General features: G+C 40.6%; 1 protein-coding gene across 2 annotated transcripts in view; it reads left to right on the top strand.

Moving 5' to 3' along the window:
- Window positions 1–19,058, top strand: part of VAV3 (vav guanine nucleotide exchange factor 3) — a 358,235-nt gene that overhangs the window by 181,824 nt on the left and 157,353 nt on the right. For both annotated transcript variants that reach the window (XM_064488784.1, XM_031457711.2), the window contains exons 7-15: window positions 1,142–1,210; window positions 3,051–3,154; window positions 4,461–4,560; window positions 8,263–8,358; window positions 11,593–11,661; window positions 13,330–13,416; window positions 16,512–16,597; window positions 18,140–18,272; window positions 18,667–18,776. In XM_064488784.1, coding sequence (XP_064344854.1) covers window positions 1,142–1,210; window positions 3,051–3,154; window positions 4,461–4,560; window positions 8,263–8,358; window positions 11,593–11,661; window positions 13,330–13,416; window positions 16,512–16,597; window positions 18,140–18,272; window positions 18,667–18,776 — 854 coding nt within the window. The remainder of the gene's footprint in view (window positions 1–1,141; window positions 1,211–3,050; window positions 3,155–4,460; window positions 4,561–8,262; window positions 8,359–11,592; window positions 11,662–13,329; window positions 13,417–16,511; window positions 16,598–18,139; window positions 18,273–18,666; window positions 18,777–19,058) is intronic.

Genomic DNA, 19,058 nt, shown 5'->3' with positions numbered 1-19,058 from the left:
CGTGGCCCTTGATGGGATCACCAAGGGAGTGACTGTTGATGGAGGTGTGAGGCCACCTCTGCTGCCCTCCACATTTGCAGGTTAAGAAAATGGGAACTAGGAGAACCTTTTGGGAGTTTAAAAAAAAGAGGTGAAGGTGTGGAAGACTTGTTCAGGAGAACGAGAGAGTAAATGTGCTGCGATGATGTAGGACTGCGGACTTAGTTGGGCTTTGCGGTTATATTTTAAATAAGAACATCAGTATAGTTCCTGTTTAACTTTTTAGGTACAGAGGCAAAATATATAGCAAGCTGGGTGTAACCCAGGGTGTTCATTTTTCCTCAGTGGAAGAGGAGAGGATCAGGGTATATGCAGGGAAGGGATTCTGATGATGCCCGTAGGGTGTGAACTGGGTGAGAAAGGAGGTGAGGACATGGGGGACGTGGGCTGGTCAGTGGACTGGCAGACCCAGTGGGGTTGAAGAAGTCCTTGAAGGAATGAGCTGGAAAGGTGGGAGGGCAGAGGTCAACACTGGTGCTGTGGAGCCTTTGCAGGTGTCGGTGCTGGCAGGGTCTTGGGATGTGACCATGGGAGCAGCTGAGCTAGGATGGGACACAGATTATTGGAGTTCAAGGAACTGAGAGGCCAGGCTACTGGAGGGATCATCGGCACAGGTGCTGAGATGGCCGAAAATGAGGGTGGGAGGAATAATGGGAAGAGATGCAGCCGGCCAGGAGCTGCAGTTCTCAAGGGATGAAGGGGAATGACCCATAAATTGCATAAGCAGATTATTGAGCTCAGGGATCTAGAATCTCCACAAAGCATATGAGGGATGTTTTGTCTTAACCCTCAAATACATCTCCAAAACATTACCATTTTTTCCAGTTCAGCTAATGGTGTTCTCTCTCCCTCTCTTTTTTCCCCCCTTACTTTCAGAAGCAGTTGTAGCCCAGATCTTTTATTTGTACTTAAAATGTATTAACTATTTATGTCTTTATATTTCTGTTCAAGTATAATACCTTCACGGTAGTTCTTTTTTCTCAGTATTCATAATATTGATAAACAGTTAACTCTCCATAAATATTTATTGCTTGCTGGTGAAAACTGTCACATACATTAGGATAAGTTGTGCTTAATGATTCTTCTCTCTTCTCTCTGGTAGTATTTCATGGCACCGTTAAAAAGATTTCTGACAGCAGCAGAATTTGATTCAGTGTTCATCAACATTCCTGTAAGTAAAAATGCGCGAGCTGACATTCTATAAAATCCTCATTTTCTTCTTGACTCCCCATTTTAACATTCTCCTGTTTTCTTTAACAATTTTGACCCAATTATTATTATTATTATTTTTTTGCCTCCTGAGTTCTTATAGTCTTATTCTATTCTGGAAGTAACTGATATGTCATATTGTCAGCCAAAAGTCCGCCAGGGTGTATGCTGAACACAGATGGATAAGATTCATGTGTTACCCTGCACTGCTCATCATGACACGGTGTCTCAGTTAATCCCTGCTGTTACTGTCTCTTCACCTTGTGGCCGTCCCCTTCTGCCCCACTCCCTGCTCTCATGTTCCTCCAGCCCCCGGACCCCTTCTTGCAGACACTGTCCTGGCTCCATCCGGCTCCATCCACTTCCCGCCATTCCTGCACTTCCTTTACCTCTGCTTTGTGATGTTTTCCGTTTCCAGATGTGTCAGCCTAAACTCCCATTTCTGAAATACACTGTTTCCTTAGGATTTAACAGTCCATTTTAATGGTAAGATGTGAGGAGCTTTTCTTCACATTTATGTAAGCATTTCAGATTTCAGGATACTGTACAATTATCTGACAACCCTAGAAGGATACTTACCCAGAAGCAGAGAAGCAAGCCAGTGGTAAACCCTGTGAGGTCTTGCTAGGCAAGACTCAACGTTCTTAGACCTCCAGAACAGGCTTTGTTTTAACATACAGCTTTTATAGACAGTATATAAGCGTTCATGTACAGGCTGGCTTGTATCAGTTTTGATTCTTTTAGATTTAGTGTTGCTGTGCACCAGGCAGTTAGCTGTGGCATGCTGTCCTTGTTCCTGATTTTGGCCAAAGGAAGACTTTCTTACTGATTTCTGTGAAGGAAGAGGAAGGTCACAATATCAAACGAACATTTAGCATAAAACAAACCACACATTCTAAGAAGAGGAGGCTCTTGAGCCATCTAAGTAGGCTCGCTGTAGCTTAGGACCCACTTGACAGTCCTTATTCTTGGGGCTTTTCCACGTTCCTCAAAAAAAATAGCAACAGAGCCAACACATTCATGTTTCACTCCTGCCTACCGAGGAAAGGCACGCAGAGATGTCAGTGTGTGCTCCAGGGTACACGGGAAGGGATGGAGGGAGAAATGGCACCTTGACTCAAATCTCCTCATTTCTTGGCTGTGATGCGTATTTACCATCTCACTGGAAATTACTTGCTTATCAGGAAAAATGGGAAATTGTGACTTTTGAGTTGCCCCGGTGCACTGCCTGCTACAATTTATTTGCTGCTTATTTGTGCCATTAGTTGTCTGGTTTCGAGTAATTTAGTCTGATTATTGTTAGCTTAGCTCCAGGACACCACTAATTGACCAGAGTACAAATCTGCGTTTTTATGTCCCAAGGACAGGAATCATTACTTTATCCTGTCAATACAGCATTAAGCACTTGGATGGTTTTATTTAAAAATTTAAAGTGATTATAAAATGAAAATGAACTGTACATATTTTTATACAAGGAATAAATTACCCTTTAATAACTAGTGAGATAATTTCTTTTTCCACAGGACACTGACATTTCAAGTTGGATCTGAAAATGCTATTTCCCATGCACGTGGCCTGTCTTCCTCTCTCCGCCCCCTCCTCCTTCCTCCCCTCCCTCTCCTCTTATCTTCCTCTCTCCCTCCCCCTTTCCCCCCTTTTACTGATGGTAGCACGTGTATATATTGAGGGAATTCGGCATATCCTTGAATATCTAGCAGTGCTAGGAATGCTGGGCCCCAGGTGATTTTTGTTTTTTTTGGTTCTGATTCCTAATTTCCTTTGCCATTGTTTTCTTTTCTCAGGAACTTGTGAAAGTTCACCGAAACCTAATGCAAGAGATTCATGATTCCATTGTAAATAAAAATGACCAGAACTTGTATCAAGTCTTCATTAACTACAAGGAGAGGTAACTTTTGGATTTCAGATTTTGTGGCTATTTGTTTGTAATTACAGTGAGGGTTAGTATTACAATTGCACAAAACTGGCTCTTACTACAGTTTATTAAGATCCTACCTGGGTAGTAATTAGAACATGGCACAATTAATCTCAAGGCGATAGTTGAAGTCTATATGTGTATCAAGAAAAAAAAAAGGTTTCAGGCTTTTGCGCTGAAAGTCAGAAGGTGCAGGATTTTGTACAGAACTGTCACCCTGGAGTCCTGGAGTCTCCAGGAAGGCGTTTTTAACTCTGAGCCTCCTTTTTTCCACCTGTAAATGTTAGGGCTGGATTAGCTGGTACCTGCTGCTTTTTCCAACTCTAATATTTTATAATTCTCTATTTTGGAGCATTAGATTCACAGCCAAAATCAGTTTCCCTTTCTGAGTTTGAAAAAAAAAAATCTTCTGAACAACTCATATGAATTAGAAGTAACCAAGGAATTTGCTTAAAAGGCAGTTCTCTCTCTTAAAATGAAGCGCCGTAGTCTAGTTCTAAAAAGTGGCTAATGAATTGCTTTGCATCAACATTAGATAAACATTAACGTAGTAGTTCCCTCCCACCCCCACCCCCCCAACCCCCCAGCCCAGCAGAGTTAAGAGAAACACTAAATCAGCCAGGCTCTGCGAAAATCAAAGCCGGTCTTACTCCAGAGATGCCCTTCCTGAAGCAGACGCCGACCCCGTGCAATACGAGTTACCTTCTGTCCAGCCCAGCGCAGGCTTCTCAGTCCCACTTTCCAGATAATGTATTTTTCTTAATTAAAAAGTTGGAAGGACTAGGAGGTTTATTAACGAGTGGAGTTTAAGTAGTGACTACAGTGAAATCGCAGCAGAAGATAAAACTGCTCCTGAGTGAGCGTAAACAGTGAAGAAGTTGATCTCTAATAGGAAGTTAAACAGATGTTTTATTTTGTTTTTGGTGTATATGTTGTATCAAACAGTATTAACAGTCATTACGCCAGTTTGTAACATCTACCTGCTGTAAAGTTGTATGTGGAATCAGTCCTGTTCAAATTTAGAAGTAAAAAAACAGTCGTCTTTAATACCATAAGTATGAGTGACCCTCATTCCACGACTGTATGTATGATGTGTGTTAAAAAGAAATGAGTAAATTGCCCGGGGTGACTGAGATAGGGAGAGGGGCAGGACGAGCCAGATTTACTGATTATTCCTAACATGGGTTTAAATAGATTGAAAATTCTACCTCTTTCCTCTTCCACTTTATTCTTGCCTTTTTGTCCTACAGATTTCTTCCTCTCTCTTCTTCCCTTTCAGGTTGGTTATTTATGGGCAGTATTGCAGTGGAGTGGAGTCAGCCATCTCTAGTTTAGACTACATTTCGAAGACAAAAGAAGATGTCAAACTGAAATTGGAGGTGCCTGTTTATTTCCTGTTTCTATATGACATAGAGTAAAAGAAACCAAAAACATGTTCCTTTTCATGATCAAAGCAGCAACAAATTTCCCGTGCGTCCTATGTATAATTTGATGTCAGTTTTATAAAATGTTTTAATACATAGCTCTATAAAGTAATCATATGGCAGTGGTAATAGCAGTAGTAAGATAGAAGCTTTATGGCTCCTTTACATGCATTATCTCATTAGAGCCTCATGACTTTGTGAGATACATACAGTTAATTTTCCTGTCTATGGGTGAGAAAGCCAAGGTTTAGAGAGATGATGAGTAATTTACCCAGAGTAGTAAAAGGTACAGGGTGAGTGAGATATATGTGAGATAATGTATATGTAGGTTTAAAATGTTTATTTAAAATATAAGACATTTAGGGGCAGGTGTATAAAAAGGGAATGGATATTGCCCATAAAAAGGAAGACTAGACAGACATGTAATAGGATTAAGTAGAATGTGAGAGGCATTAATTGAAAGGGCTTCATGAGTAAGGCTGAGTGGTCACTTCAGTAAGTAGAGTTAGACAGTGGAAGATTTCTCTGAAGGGTTAGCGTTTAAGATCGGTCACTGAAGAATGGGGTGAATCTTGACAGATGAGAAAACACATGGGGCTTTAAGAATTGGTATGTCTTGACCAGAAGAGTCGGGAAAGTTTGAGAAGTGCCGAGCAGACTAGTGTAAACAGCACGTGGTGACAATGGAAAATAAGTCTGGAATCTGTGTTAAGTTTGTTTTTTTTTTTTTTTTTTTTTTGTGCATCCTTTTTTTGCCCCCACAAAAAATGTTTGCACTTTCAAGAAAACTTCTGAAAAATGATATTTGTGTGTTATGTGAACTATCATCTCAAATATCTTGTCCATATGTTTGGATTTTCTTAAGTTTCAGGTAGAGATACGTAGTCAACTGTTAGGTGACAGTGTGGCCTAGCCGGCTCTCTCTCATCCTCTCTGCTGCTCTTTGTTCGGTTTAGCAATGAAGTCAGGTGATGGACAGGAGAAAAAGTAGCAGATGATTTACAAATCAGAACTCCTTCACTGTTGTAGAATATCTGGTCTGGCTTCGTAACTCCTAGTTCCCACCAAAGGGAACTGTTGGTTAGAAGGTTTGCACGTCGACAGGCTGCCAAGTAACTGCACTAACTCAGTGTCATAGATCTTTCTTCCTTACTTCTTACAGTCCCTGGACGATGTGGACCTTATGTCTAGAGATGGCTTGAGTCCCTAAATGACATCCTTACAACCTTGTTAGCCTAAGGGGCCCCCACTCCTTTTTGGAGAGTAGGGCCTCATAAGCGTAGAACTGTTAGCCACCTTGACTTAAAATATGATGGTGAGACAGAACTTTACAACTTGCACAACTAGCTCCTGATAGAGCTACCATTAAAGCAGTTTTTTTTTTTTTAATTAAGATACATAATTCTGTCTCAAGAGAGGAGTCAGCTAGTTGTCCATCAAACCTCCATGAGATTCTTGGCATCATTTGAACGTTCCTCTCCTTCTTTCAGAGTCACTGTTGCCATCCTGCCCAGTGAGCACCCTCTGGAACTCTAGGGACACAGTTGCTGTCGTCACTGTCAGCCTTAGGGAAAGAGAGGGCCTCGGGCTGAGTTTGAAAGGCTCAGGGTGAGGTGCTGATGGTTCTCCTTTCCTCAGTTGAAACGCCCCGTTTCTCACCATCTCCCTGACTTGGAGGTACTTACTCAGATGCTCACTGTTAGTCCTCAGCACGTAGTCTTGGCTGGAACTGTCTTCTGCCAGTCCCAGCATATGGAGGGAAAGCTGCCTTATACTTGGTTTCTCTCTGCCTCCGTCTTCAAATCTTCTTTTCGGTGGTTACTTTTGCTCTTGTTGGTTTTTGTCTTTTTTCCTCCACTGTGGGACCAAAATAACATGGAGTTAAGCGTAATAGAGTCTTGTATCTCGCCCTACAAGCTGGCTCACCCCTATTCCGTTTTATTTTCTTCTCAGTTAGTATTGGAGTTGAGGCTAAGCACACGGCTGGATATTTGGGAAGAATAATTTCTACCCTTTGTTTACTTTCAATGCTGACAGGCGTTTTGGACCTGTCTCAGGCCCCCTGCTGTAGCTAATGCCAGCAGTGCTAGTTTCTTTACTTCCTGAGCCTGTAACTTAGAACTTGAACTGATCCCCCCCAAAGTTTTAAACTCATTTCCATAACATAACAAAATGAATTTTAAATGTGTAATATTTTTGTTCGTAACACTTGTTAAGATGGCATAACATAAGAAGTGTGAGATACAACCTCAATTCCCAGGGACTTAAAATGCAGCTGGGAAGATGAGACCCGTTCATTACAATAATATTAACAGTTTGACCTCCTATTTGAGACCCACGATCCAGAACTCTGTGTAATCTGTGGAAGCAAGAAATCCGTTGAAATAGTTATCCTTCCAGTGAACCGCAGCAACTGACAAGACGTGAGCTAACACGTCAGGATGTGGCCCCAGTTCTTCGTGTTTAGGAGCTGTAGTCAAGCACTCATTAACTCAGTATGGTCTTGGAGCTAATGGTGTTTGTTTTTATAGCTCCTGGTAATATATCCTCTTATGTGCCGAAAAAGCTAAGCGTGAGCAAAAGGGAAATCAGAGAGTATTTTCTTGAATACAACTCCTTCCGTGAACTGGAGAGTTCCTTGGTCTTGGATATGTAATTGTCTGAGGATTTTGGACTTGTTAGGCTGCTCACTAATAAAAATGTTTTTTAGGGAACTTTTATTGTTCCTTTGAACTACACAGCAGTTATGTGAGAAACAGTAAAATCAGAAAAGCAACTTGTTCAAGGTCACACAGACAAGAGTTACCAAACTTGATTTAAATTCAGGTGTTGACACTTCAAAGTGCTTGCTTCGAAGTCATAGTTGATGTGAAAAGAGTGAACCAGTCAATACTATTTTTCAGTAAACTCTTACAAAGAGTGTGAGATTAAAAAAATAAAATCTGAGGCTTTTAGAACTTGGAATCCAGTTGTGGGTTTATCGTTTAGTAAATTTTTGGAATCAGTCGTTCCATTTCATTCATTTTAACAAATGTTTATTCAGCAAATAGTGGATTCTTAGAGATATAAAAGACATATTGGGGAAGATACTGCTTACAACAATAATTAAAAGACTCACAGGGCACAGAGAGACAGCACACGTTGGCTTACTAACAGTTTGGGTTGGGATTATTACTAACAGAAGTACAGTCTATCAAGAGGATGATGAGTTTTGCTGGAAACTAGACAAAGCACACGGCAGTTGGAAAGAACTGAATGAACCCAGCCATGATGGTGGGGAAGGAGCACGGTGGGCGTGATGAGCCGGGCCTTGTTCTTGGTGCCTGGTCCGCAGGCCTGCTTGGGGAGGCTGGTAAAAGGTAACGTGGCATGTAGGGGCAGACGCTGGAGGACCACTAGAAAAAATAATCTTCATGCGTAAAACCGTTCTGTGTATTTATTCCCATTTAGTGCTGAAATATTACAAGTTTTATTTCTTTTTTATTTTACTTGCTGATACTTCCTGTTTTTTAGAAAGAAGGATTGGGAAGAAGGAAAACAAACTATTTTTTGTCTAATAGCAGTTTTGCTTATGACTTTTGCATCTTTTTCTTTGAATGTTTGTGACTCCCTTTGATAAAACTAACAATATTAAATTTAAAAAAAATATTTCATTAGGAATGTTCCAAAAGAGCAAATAATGGGAAATTTACTCTTCGAGATTTGCTGGTGGTTCCTATGCAACGTGTTTTAAAGTATCACCTTCTTCTCCAGGTATGTAACTTAAAACCGTTTATTTGTTCATTTACTACATTCAGCAAAATAGTAATGAAGCATCAACTGTGCTTCGAAACTTTATGTTTGGAGCCCTGTCCCCTTAACAATTTTCAATGATCAGGATAGCTACGTGGGAAATAACAGAGCAGCTGGGCATCTTTCCTTCCTTTTGGTAAAGATAATCCTGTGTCTTTCACAAAGTCATACATTTTGTCCTCCAAACAGAACTGGCCCCCAAAAAATGTTTAAAATTTAAAAACAAAGCAAAACAAATACAAATGTCCCTTCAACCAAATCTTCTGTCATTAGCAGTGATCATTTATTGGACTCTCAGTGTCGCTATATGCTTGAATTTTGCGGGTTAATTGTGTTAGAACCTATAAATGAAAGAGAGTTGTGTCACGTTCTGTGTTGCTTTCTGCTATGCCAGATTATAGTAAGACTGCATTTATTTTGAAGTGATTCTTGTTGTAACTCCAAAGCTTATGGTTTCCACGGTTAGTCTTCTAATGAGGGTGGAGAGTCTTATAAATTTAATTTGATAGCTGTACCAGGAGACTCATTAGTTCTGCTCCAAAGAAATATCTTACTGTATTAGTCTGTCAGCTCCACTGATACTTGTGAAATGTCATTTTGAAAAGATCTACTACCTGTAGGTGGAATGTCATTTTAAGTTTGCTGTGCTTTGTACATCTCATATATTAAATTTCTTGAACTGCAGCTGCAAAATTATTAGTCATTTCTATTTTTGTTCTACTGAGAAATCAGAAGGATTCAAACCCTGATTATTCCTTAAAAATGCGTTAAAACATTTATGAGACCTAAACTCAAAGCAACTTAATCAAATTGCATTTTATGAAAAAATAGTAAGGAAGACTTATGCAATCAGTTTCTGAGACATTGTGACACTAAAAACATGTCCACAAGAAGATAATAATTTATTTTGTAACTTTGGTATAGTCAAATACCAGCTGAAGAATTTAAAAAGTGCAGTTTTCAAGAAACACCCATTTTGGTCATGTTAAAGATTTTAGACAGACTTATAAAAGTATAAAATATGACTATATCGTTTTGAAATTTGGCAATTTTTTTTTACTAATTTTTCTTGGGTGGTTTTATATTTTTAATTTCAAAAATATATTTAGTTCCTTGATGGTTTTTTGAAATAGGAAAAGTTTTATCTGGGACACCGCACTTAAGATAGAAATTCTAGAAATGTTTTTCCATTTCAAAATAGTGTCGAGTAGAATTAATTTGTCTACTATTTAAAAATGTGTTGAATAAATGTGGTATGAATGTGCACATTTTCTACTTACTACTGTATTTTAGTGGGTAAATCAGTTTGGAAACGCCTTATGATTTGAAATCCCAGATCTATCAAATTAAAATATTTTATAGTGGGAGGGGGTTGAAACCTTGAGAATAATTTACTATTATTATTTAAGAAAGGAGAAGTAAAAATAGAAATAAAAGAATATCGCTTTACAGGTTTATTAGACGTAGCAGATTTGGTATCTGTAGGTTCTGTTTACAACTAGAAGCACCACTGGTACTGAATGCAGCAAAGGAATGGCTTCCATGGTCCACATACAGTGTTAGGCAGTCAGCAGTATAAAGCAGCCCCCCTCACATGGTGATGTTTAGACGGGGAGAGCGAAATGCAGTCTGCCGAGTGCAGTGCCATGGGATAGGGATGCGGAAGGTACCGAGGTGGTGACAACACGGACCTAGTTAATTACAGCTCGCATAGAGGCCTCTGTCAGGGAAGGCTTTGCAGAGGACAGATTGTTGAGTTGGGCTTTGAAGGAAGAATAACAGGTTGATAAGTGGCTCGGAGAGAAAGGGCTTTCTAAGGCGAGATAGCAGCAGGCCTAGTGGAATCAGATATTAGAATGCATTTTGAGAACTGCAATTAACTTAGCAGTACTAGAATGTAGGTTGTTTAGGTGGAAGTGGAGTGAAGTTGGAATTGGTGTGCAGAATTCAGATCCTGAGGTGTCTTCGAGGTGTGGATGACAACCTGAAGCTTCTGCGGGCTTCGTAGAAGTTTAACAGGATCTGACTTACATGTAGGGACTTCACTGATATCAAAAGAGTGAGTAGATGGTAGAGAGGATAGACTGCAAGTCAGAAGATCAGTCAGAATCCTGGTGTCCTGACCCATTTGAAAAAGAGCAGGGACTCGAACCGAGGTCCTGGTAGTCGGGCTGGTTTCCAGGGGAAGGACCAAAGGTAACAGAAGTCACCACTGAAGGGGAGGAAAGAGTCTGGGGCACCTTTTAGGTTTTGGCTTAAGTGATTACACTGTTGGAGGTGCCGTCATTCAGTGAACCATGAGCAGGAACAAGAGTAGGGTTGTGAGTGAGGGTGTGTTAGGCTTGGACATGTGGATTTCAGGGGCTTATCAGACACCCAGGTCGAACTGTTTAGTTGGACATTAGAGACTGGGACTCAGGCGTGAGTCCTGAATTGAGCACATTCATTGGAGAGCCACTGTCCCGTGAGGAGATAGAGGACATTATGGCAATGGTTGTGATGGAATTCTTAGAGTATTTAAAGTAAGAATAACTGAAGACTGAGGTGAAAATCTAGGGAGCAGTAATTTCTAAGGTGCAGATAAAGAAGAAAGTGTGGAAGACAAGTGAATAGGCAGACATTTAAGATGGACTGACAAATAACAACAGCTACAAACAGAGCGCCTTATGTCTCTGAGGCCAAAGGAGAGGCTCCATCATCACGATCAAAAGCTGTGGTGGGGGGACGGGGTACAGCTCAGCCTAGAGCGCTTGCCTAGCATGCATGAGGTCCTGAGTTCAATCCCCGGTACTTCCATTCAAAATAAATAAGTAAATAAATCTAATTACCCCCCCCCCAAAGCCATCAGGAGGCCAAGTTTGAATACGAGTGAAAAGTATCATTTCAGTTGGCCAGGAGGGGCCTTTCATAACACCTGGGAAGAGGGTCAGTGTGATAATGGGGGACAGAATTCAGGTTCAGCTTTGAAAGGAAAATGTTTTCCAACCATTGTCTCATGTTCGTTTGATGTCTTGTTGAAGTCTTACCAAGACATTGGTATTGAATTTGATGAAATTTTTGAAAACAGAGCCTACTTGCATCAGATTTACCATATTATGGTGCGAGTAATGATAAAAATGGTTTATTATTTAAATGTTTTCTTATATTTTGGTTTTAATTGGATGAAAGTAGTACTAAACTGTATCTTCCAAATAGGAGCTGGTCAAACACACCATGGATCCTATGGAGAAGGCCAATCTGAAACTGGCCCTTGACGCAATGAAGGTAAGACAAACGAATCATTCACTTGTTTGTATTTCTTACTTTTGCCTAAAAACAATGGACTATAAACGGCTAATACATACGTATGATATGCTAGTATATAATATAATATCTGTAAGTATTGGTAGAGTTTTGCTTTTGGTGGGGAGAGGTGGATATTTTTAACTGAAATCAGTATCTTTGCATGCATTTAATTGTTAGACAAAAACAAAACAAAGAAGTTTATTAAAATAACTTTTGTTATTTATGAAAGTATGACAACTTTCATAACCACCAGGAAGGATTTAATAGAAAGGTTTTACTTCACATTCCTTTTCTGGTTACTAAGAGAAAACTGTTGGCTTGTGCAAGCTGATGACTTCGGAACACTGGCGTGACTTGTCCTCAAGTCAGGCTGTCTGCCAGGTGGACCTCTGTGGATGCTGTGTATCAGCACACGTGGATTGGTTTGAGTTTCTGTTTCAGGTAATAAATCTGAAAATCAAGAACTACAAGTAGATGAATGAATGCTTTTTCAGCATATTGGGGAATCTGTAAAACCCTGATTTCCATGCTCTGCTGGACTCTGACTTTGGAAGAAATAATATTTGCCCCTAACTTAAAATTAAAACATAAGCAAATACTTGTTCTCAAAACAAAATACCAATGTGACTCTGCTCAGAGCAATGCATAATTACTTGCCTGTGTCTCTGTGCCAATTTTAGTGTTAAGCCTGCCGTTCAGCTGACATTAATATCCTGTCAGGAAACATCACACATTTATTATTATAAAAAATACTCATACCAAGTTTTCCATTTTTTAAAGAGGTCATGTATAGATATATCCTAGGAAAAGTCAGGCTTTCATTTAGAACAAAGTTAGGAACTGCTTTTTGCCAGGGTTCTGTTCCTGCTGTTACAGATGAATGTAAGAGGGTAGAGAAAAAAGAAAAAGAACCCAGAAAGCAGGAAAAATCTGGAGCATGTATAATAAAAATAGCTGGTTACAGTATCGGAAGATTAGCTCATGTTCCCTCAAATATGAGAAAAGACATTTTAAAATAGGTGAAGGCACACGGAGAAGCTGGGCCGGCGCTGTCTGTGCGCTGCGGGTCATTTTCCTGTTCTCTGGCTTCTCTGCCCCCTTTACTTCCCCACTATTAACTCTTTGAAATTGAACTGGCCTCCTGGACAGAATGCTCTCAGGAGCTAAGACACTAGCTGGATGCAGACAACAGTCCTGCTGGATTCGCTGTCTCACTCCGAGTTACATTTTTCTCCCGGCTCATCTTTGATGATTGTCCTGATTCTAACCCAAGTGCAAATGTGATTCCCTCAAGGTCAGCTGTTAACTCGTGTGGAATTTACATTCTCCCGACCTGGTTTCCTGTTTGTTGTTCTCCATGGCAGCATATTTTGTTTGTTTTTGTTTTTTATCCTTGCTCTTTTCGGTGGAGGGTGGGTGGGTGGTAAATGACAAGGCTTTAGTCCTCCCAGCTGTATGCCAGACAGCGCTAAACTGCTTTTGAGATGCAGCTTTGATTGACTGGGCGTTCATTTGATTGTCACTGAGAAGTTACGGTGGTAACTTTGACCACTAATGAAATTAATGATGTGCTTTCTTTCAAACCGTTCTCATCTCTTGTCTAATCTTATCCTGCTTCTTTTCTCTGCCCCTCTCTTTGTTCTTTAGGACTTGGCACAATATGTGAATGAAGTGAAAAGAGATAATGAGACCCTTCGTGAAATTAAACAGTTTCAGCTATCTATAGAAAATCTGGTATGTAATTATCATTCCATCCAGCCTCCCCAGCCCGCAAGCTGGGGGACGTTCTAGGAGTTGTTTTTGAAGGAAAGATAGTTTACCTTCAAGTTCCTGTTGTTCCGGATTTTGTTTTGTTTTTTTTTTTCCTGAGTTCTCTTTGGCAGCCTCCGCATGGATGTCTGGTGGCACCTGGGACACATCGTTGTCCAGAGACTTTCTGCCATGGCTGCCTTTCTCACCTCAGTCACACGGTGATCCCTCTTCACCCAGCAGTCCCAGTTCTGAACACTGGAGTCCATTTTTTCCTTGTCTTTTCCTCACCCCCGTACATACTGATGGCGGAGTCCTGTTACTTAATTCATTTTATGTGTATTTACTGGGTGACCCCCGTGTGCTTGGGACTGGGGCTGCAACTCTGAACAGCATGGTCTCCGAGTTGAGGAGACAGTAGGAGTTTAAAAATACTCTGTTGAGATCAGCGCTGTGACCAGGCTGCTGCAACAGAGGATGGCGAGGGGAGTCCCGGTTTAGATAAGACAGCCAGAAAAAGTCCGTCTGAGTCATTTGTCACTTGAGCCTGAAGAAGCCAGTGGCACAGGGGTCTGTGGAGAGAGGATTCCAGGCCGAAGCCTTAGCAGGTGAATGGCCCAGAGATGGGCAAGAAAGAGCCAGGGCTGTACGAGAAGCTGAAAGGCAAGAGAGGCTGGAAGTTGAGAGCAAAAGGAAGGAGGGTGGGCTGTGCGGTGGGGGGAGGCGCAGGAGGCCTGCAGCCCCCAGCCTGGGGGCCAAGGAGGCGTGTGTGACCGGAGGGCTTCACAGCCTGAGCTGCATGTCGAGGAAGCCCTTTCAGCCGGCAGCCGGGCAGCAGGTTGTTGAGGTGGTTCCCAGAGCGAGATGACGGAGGCCTGGGTGAAGCTGTGGGTGGGGAGACAGAGCTGAGTGAACGGACTTAAGAGACTTTTCTTGGCAGAGCAATGCTAGTGTTGCATTGCAATGCAATGTTCTCCGAAACATCGTGAGTCTGGGTGTCGTTCCACACATACAGCCTGTTCCCCGTTTCAGGACTTCATTGGCCACCTTTCCAGTTACGGTAGCCTCTCATCACCTCTTCACATAGTTCCATTTCCAAAATGCGGATTTCTCAGTTCTACTCTCCTTCCCAGTCTTGTCGAGATTTTCTGTTACCTTCAAGACTCAGTCAGTATTCCTTAGCAAGATATTAAGGCCTTCAGTGATTTGGCCTTAAGCTATTTCCCTAAACGTATCCAGCTAATAAGTGTCCGCATGCTTTATCTCACAGTTCCCCTGCTGTGCTGTGAAGTCTCTGACTTGCCATGCATTTTTGTAGTTCTGCCCTTGATTATAATGTCAAAGCCTGGAATAATATCTTTTTACATTATTCCTTATCATTTTTCTTCAAGGTCCAACTGAAATTAATTCTTTCCCTAATCCCTCATCTCTCTTTCTCTTTGTAATTCCATAGCACATGGCCTGGATGGCTGTTTTTTTTTTTAATTGTGGTAAAATACATATAAAACATAAACTTTACCATGTGTAGGTAGGCAGTTTTGTGACATCAGATGCAGTCATCCTGTTGTGCGGCCACCACCATCATCCATTGTCAGAACTCTTTTCCTCTTGTAAAACTGAAGCTCTCTCCCTAGGAACACCAACTCCTCCATCCTCCTGGACCCTGGCAACCGCCGTTCTACCCTCTGCCCTTATGAAGGATTAGATATTGATACTTACCACGCTTTTGTTCGCACTTATTTTCTCACGTTCTGTGGGTTGCCTTTTCGCTTGGGTGTCCTCTGCACAAAATTTTCATTTTTGCTAAAGTCCATCTTACCGATCTTTTGTTGCCTGTGCTCTTCGTGTCATATCTAAGAAATCATTGCTAAATCCAATGTTATAAACCTTTCCCCCTATGTTTTCTTCTAAAAGCTTTATATTTTTAGCTCTTTGATCCACTTGGAGTTAATTTTTGGATACCGTATAAAGGAAGGGTCCAGCTTCATTCTTTTGTCTGTGCATGCCCGGTTCCCCAGCACCATTTGTTGGAAAGGCTCTCCTGTCAGCCATTGAGTGGTCTTGGCACTCTTGTCAAAAATCATTTGGCCATCTATGTGAGGGCTTATTTCTGGATGTTCTGTTCTACTCCATTGGTTTAGAAGTCTATGTTTATGCCAGTTGCATACTGTTTAATAGCTTTGTAAAAAGTTTTGAGATCGGGGAGTATGAGACCCCAACCTTGTTCTTTTTTAAGATTGTTTTACCTATTAAGGGTCCCTTGTGATTCCACATGAATTGAAGGATGGAGTTTTCTGTTTCTGCCAAAAACATCATTGGAATTTTAGTAGGAAACATTTATTTTTATACTTTTTTGCAGTACAGTTAATTAATTTCCTATCTTTTTTCTTAGAATGCATGCATCTAGGTGTTAGTGATCATTTTCAGTCAATTCTTTTTTCCTTTATCACCTTAGTTAGGTGCTCATAAATACTTAAAACTTTTTATCGTATGTCTCTGGGGAAATGGCTCGTTATTTTTAATCATTAAGTCAGAACTTTTCATTCCTGGGATCTTTGCTCAGGGAAGCCATTCTTGACTTCTGAAACCAAATTATGTCCCCCAGCCATGCGTGCTTCCTATTCTCTTCCTTCGTGACTGTCACACATTTGTCATCATTTACTTCCATGAATGTTTGTTCCCGCACTGGGCAGTATGTTTCAGGAGGGCAGAGTCTGGGTCAGTCTGCCCTGTGCCTGTTACAGTGGCTGGCACAAAGCGGATGCTCAGTAAATATTTATTGCTGTAAATTCTTTGTGATTTGAATTTTTCCAATTCTCTCCTTCTGTAGCTAACTTCTCTATTAGGCTTGTAAGTGGAATCGGTTAATGTCCTCAGCATGCCTTCTGGGATGACCAAGGACAAGCTTTGTTTCAAAGCGTATCATGTTGATCTGAGGTTTTTAGAGTCTATGCGGTAAAAATGTAAAATGATAAAACTTGTTATGTAATAAGGTTATGGTCCCCAGGAAGCCTCACTAATGCTTATTTCTGTTTTTAAGTGATTGTGAAAAACTGAGACATGTAAATTTTACATTTTAGAACCAACCAGTTTTGCTTTTTGGACGACCTCAGGGAGATGGTGAAATTCGGATAACCACTCTAGACAAGCATACAAAACAAGAAAGGTGAGAAGGATCAGTGCTCACTTTCAAAATAAGTAATTAGTAGCAGGAGATTGAGAAAATCTTAAAAATTGAGTTCCTCCAGGACAAAGGAGGGAAACAAAGGCAGAAAAACAAGGGGACGGACCAATCTATGTTTTTTAAATTCCCCATGTAGGTATGATAATGTTGTTCTGGTATCTGTTGATTTGCCTAAGTTTGAGTTCTTAGGAAGGAAATGACAAATATAAAACATCAGCTAAAGTGAAAAAGTCCATGAAAATGAGCGTAGTGACAGAGCAGTAATAGACAACTACCATAAAAGCACAATTGTTTGTTTATTTATTTATTTTGGTATACATTTTAAAGTAACTAAAAATAATACAGAATGTTCTGAGAAGGAAGTCCAAGTGAGGACCATTTAGTGAGACTTTTTTGAGGGAGGCTTGTAGGTGGAGTCTGTAAAGATCAGTGAGCTTGGCCTGGTGTCCCTAATTATACACATGTGATTGTCAAACTGATTTATTTGGTTGAAATGGCCATTTTCTGGATCCTTTGGAGACTGGAAAGTCAGCCAGCAGGGGGCAGCATCAGCTCTTACTTCCATCTTAATACCCAGGCTCTAAAGGTAGCTGCCAGAAGATACATGTCCTTTTAGCCTCTCCAGGAAAATAGGCTTGGAAAGTGATGCAAGTAATAGAGCTATGCGAGTGTATTGTCACCGTCATCATTTAAAAAAAAATGTGTGCATGTTAATCACCAACTGAGAGTTTTCGAAAAGGTGCAAGTATGGGTGTTGAATGTCAGGATTAGCAGGTTTGTCTTCTTCCCCCAGTTACATTGTTTTTACTGAGATAGAAGGGAAATCTCAACATGTAGATGTAACCGTAATTTCTCCAGCTTCTGTTTGGGTCACATAGCACTCAGTTTGTGGTTCAGGCGGTCCATTAAGTCACGAGGAAATACTTCACACGGTAGACGCGTGAGTTCCCCGAGTAGACCCAAGTGTGGATCCTGCCTGGCACCCACTGGCCATGTGACCTTGATAAAGTCCTCTCATTTCTCTGAGCCTCAAGCCATCTCCCCAGCAAAACGAAGGTATGATAATACCTATCTCAGGAGATGGTCCTGGGGACTTAAATTAAGGGAGTCATCTTCATGGAAGGGATTCTGACTGACTCCTAGTAACATGAGTAGATGTTAACTGCTATTGTTGTCATTAAAATTATTCCATAAATGTTTAGCTTTTAAACTAAAAAAAAAAGAAAAAAAAAAGAATACTGCCTCTTGCACAACTCTTTTTGGCTTAATTGTTCCTGACAGCAACTCCCACAGCGTGCATATCATTCTCATTATAATTTTGCCTATTTTTTAAGCAAGGAAACTGAGGTACAGCAAGGTCATTCATTTAGTAAAGGGCAGTGCCAGGACACACACACAGTTCATTCCTTTCAGACACTGCCTTTGTCTTTAACTCACAGAAAAATCAAATTTTACCTGGGAAGAATTAACCCACATGCTTCCAAACCATTTAAATCAATCTCTCTTTCTCTTTCTCTCTCTCAGGCATATCTTCTTATTTGATCTGGCAGTGATTGTATGTAAAAGGAAAGGTGATAACTATGAAATGAAGGAAATAATAGATCTTCAGCAGTACAAAATAGCCAACAATCCTACAACTGATAAAGAAAATAAAAAGGTGAATTCTTGGAAATGAATAACTGATTTGCTCGTAACTTTGACTATTCAAAGAAAGTGGGCTGCTAGCTTAATGTGAGAGGCAGTTTATCGATCCAGGTGTTTTTGTTTCTAGAGATTAATTAGAAACAAGCCTCTGTGAGAAATAATTGGACAGTGCCACGGCTGATATGATCACCTCAAATGCCTTAATGATCAAGGCAGCAAAATGCATTTGGCATAGCAGTCGTTACAGATATGAAATTGGCTACAATAATCTTGATTGTTCACAGTTTGTATGATGATAAGGCTATTGAGAGGTTTGTGGATGATTCTGGTGGTGTGTTAGTGAATTTGGAAACCTGATGTTATTAATGAATGATACCTATTAACCCGAGGAATGTTAATTTTAACAGTGGTCTTACGGCTTCTACCTCATCCACATCCAAGGACAAAATGGGTTGGAATTTTATTGCAAAACAAAAGATTTGAAGAAAAAATGGCTGGAACAGTTTGAAATGGCTTTGTGAGTATCTCTGCTTTTAAAAGTGCTTTTTTTCTATTGCATAAGTCTCTTACAAACAATAGGCTAATAATAAATGTACTCTAATGTTTGTAGCATGCATACAGAGACCGTGAAAACACTGTGCTCCGAGCATGAGTGCTATGCTGCCGTCTGCTTGATAACTTTGGTCTCCGCAGAGATGTTTTGGCGAATTTCTTCAAGAAAAAGAAAGAGGGAGCTCTAACCTTCTGTTTGACTTTCTTATGGGCATATTTAATTCTTGAGCTTTCACCAGTCCCTGAA

Source organism: Camelus dromedarius, chromosome 9, assembly GCF_036321535.1.
Source record: "Camelus dromedarius isolate mCamDro1 chromosome 9, mCamDro1.pat, whole genome shotgun sequence".
Lineage (NCBI taxonomy): Eukaryota > Metazoa > Chordata > Mammalia > Artiodactyla > Camelidae > Camelus > Camelus dromedarius.
The sequence above is the reverse complement of the archived record's forward strand: the minus strand, read 5'-3'. Positions and strand labels throughout refer to the sequence as shown.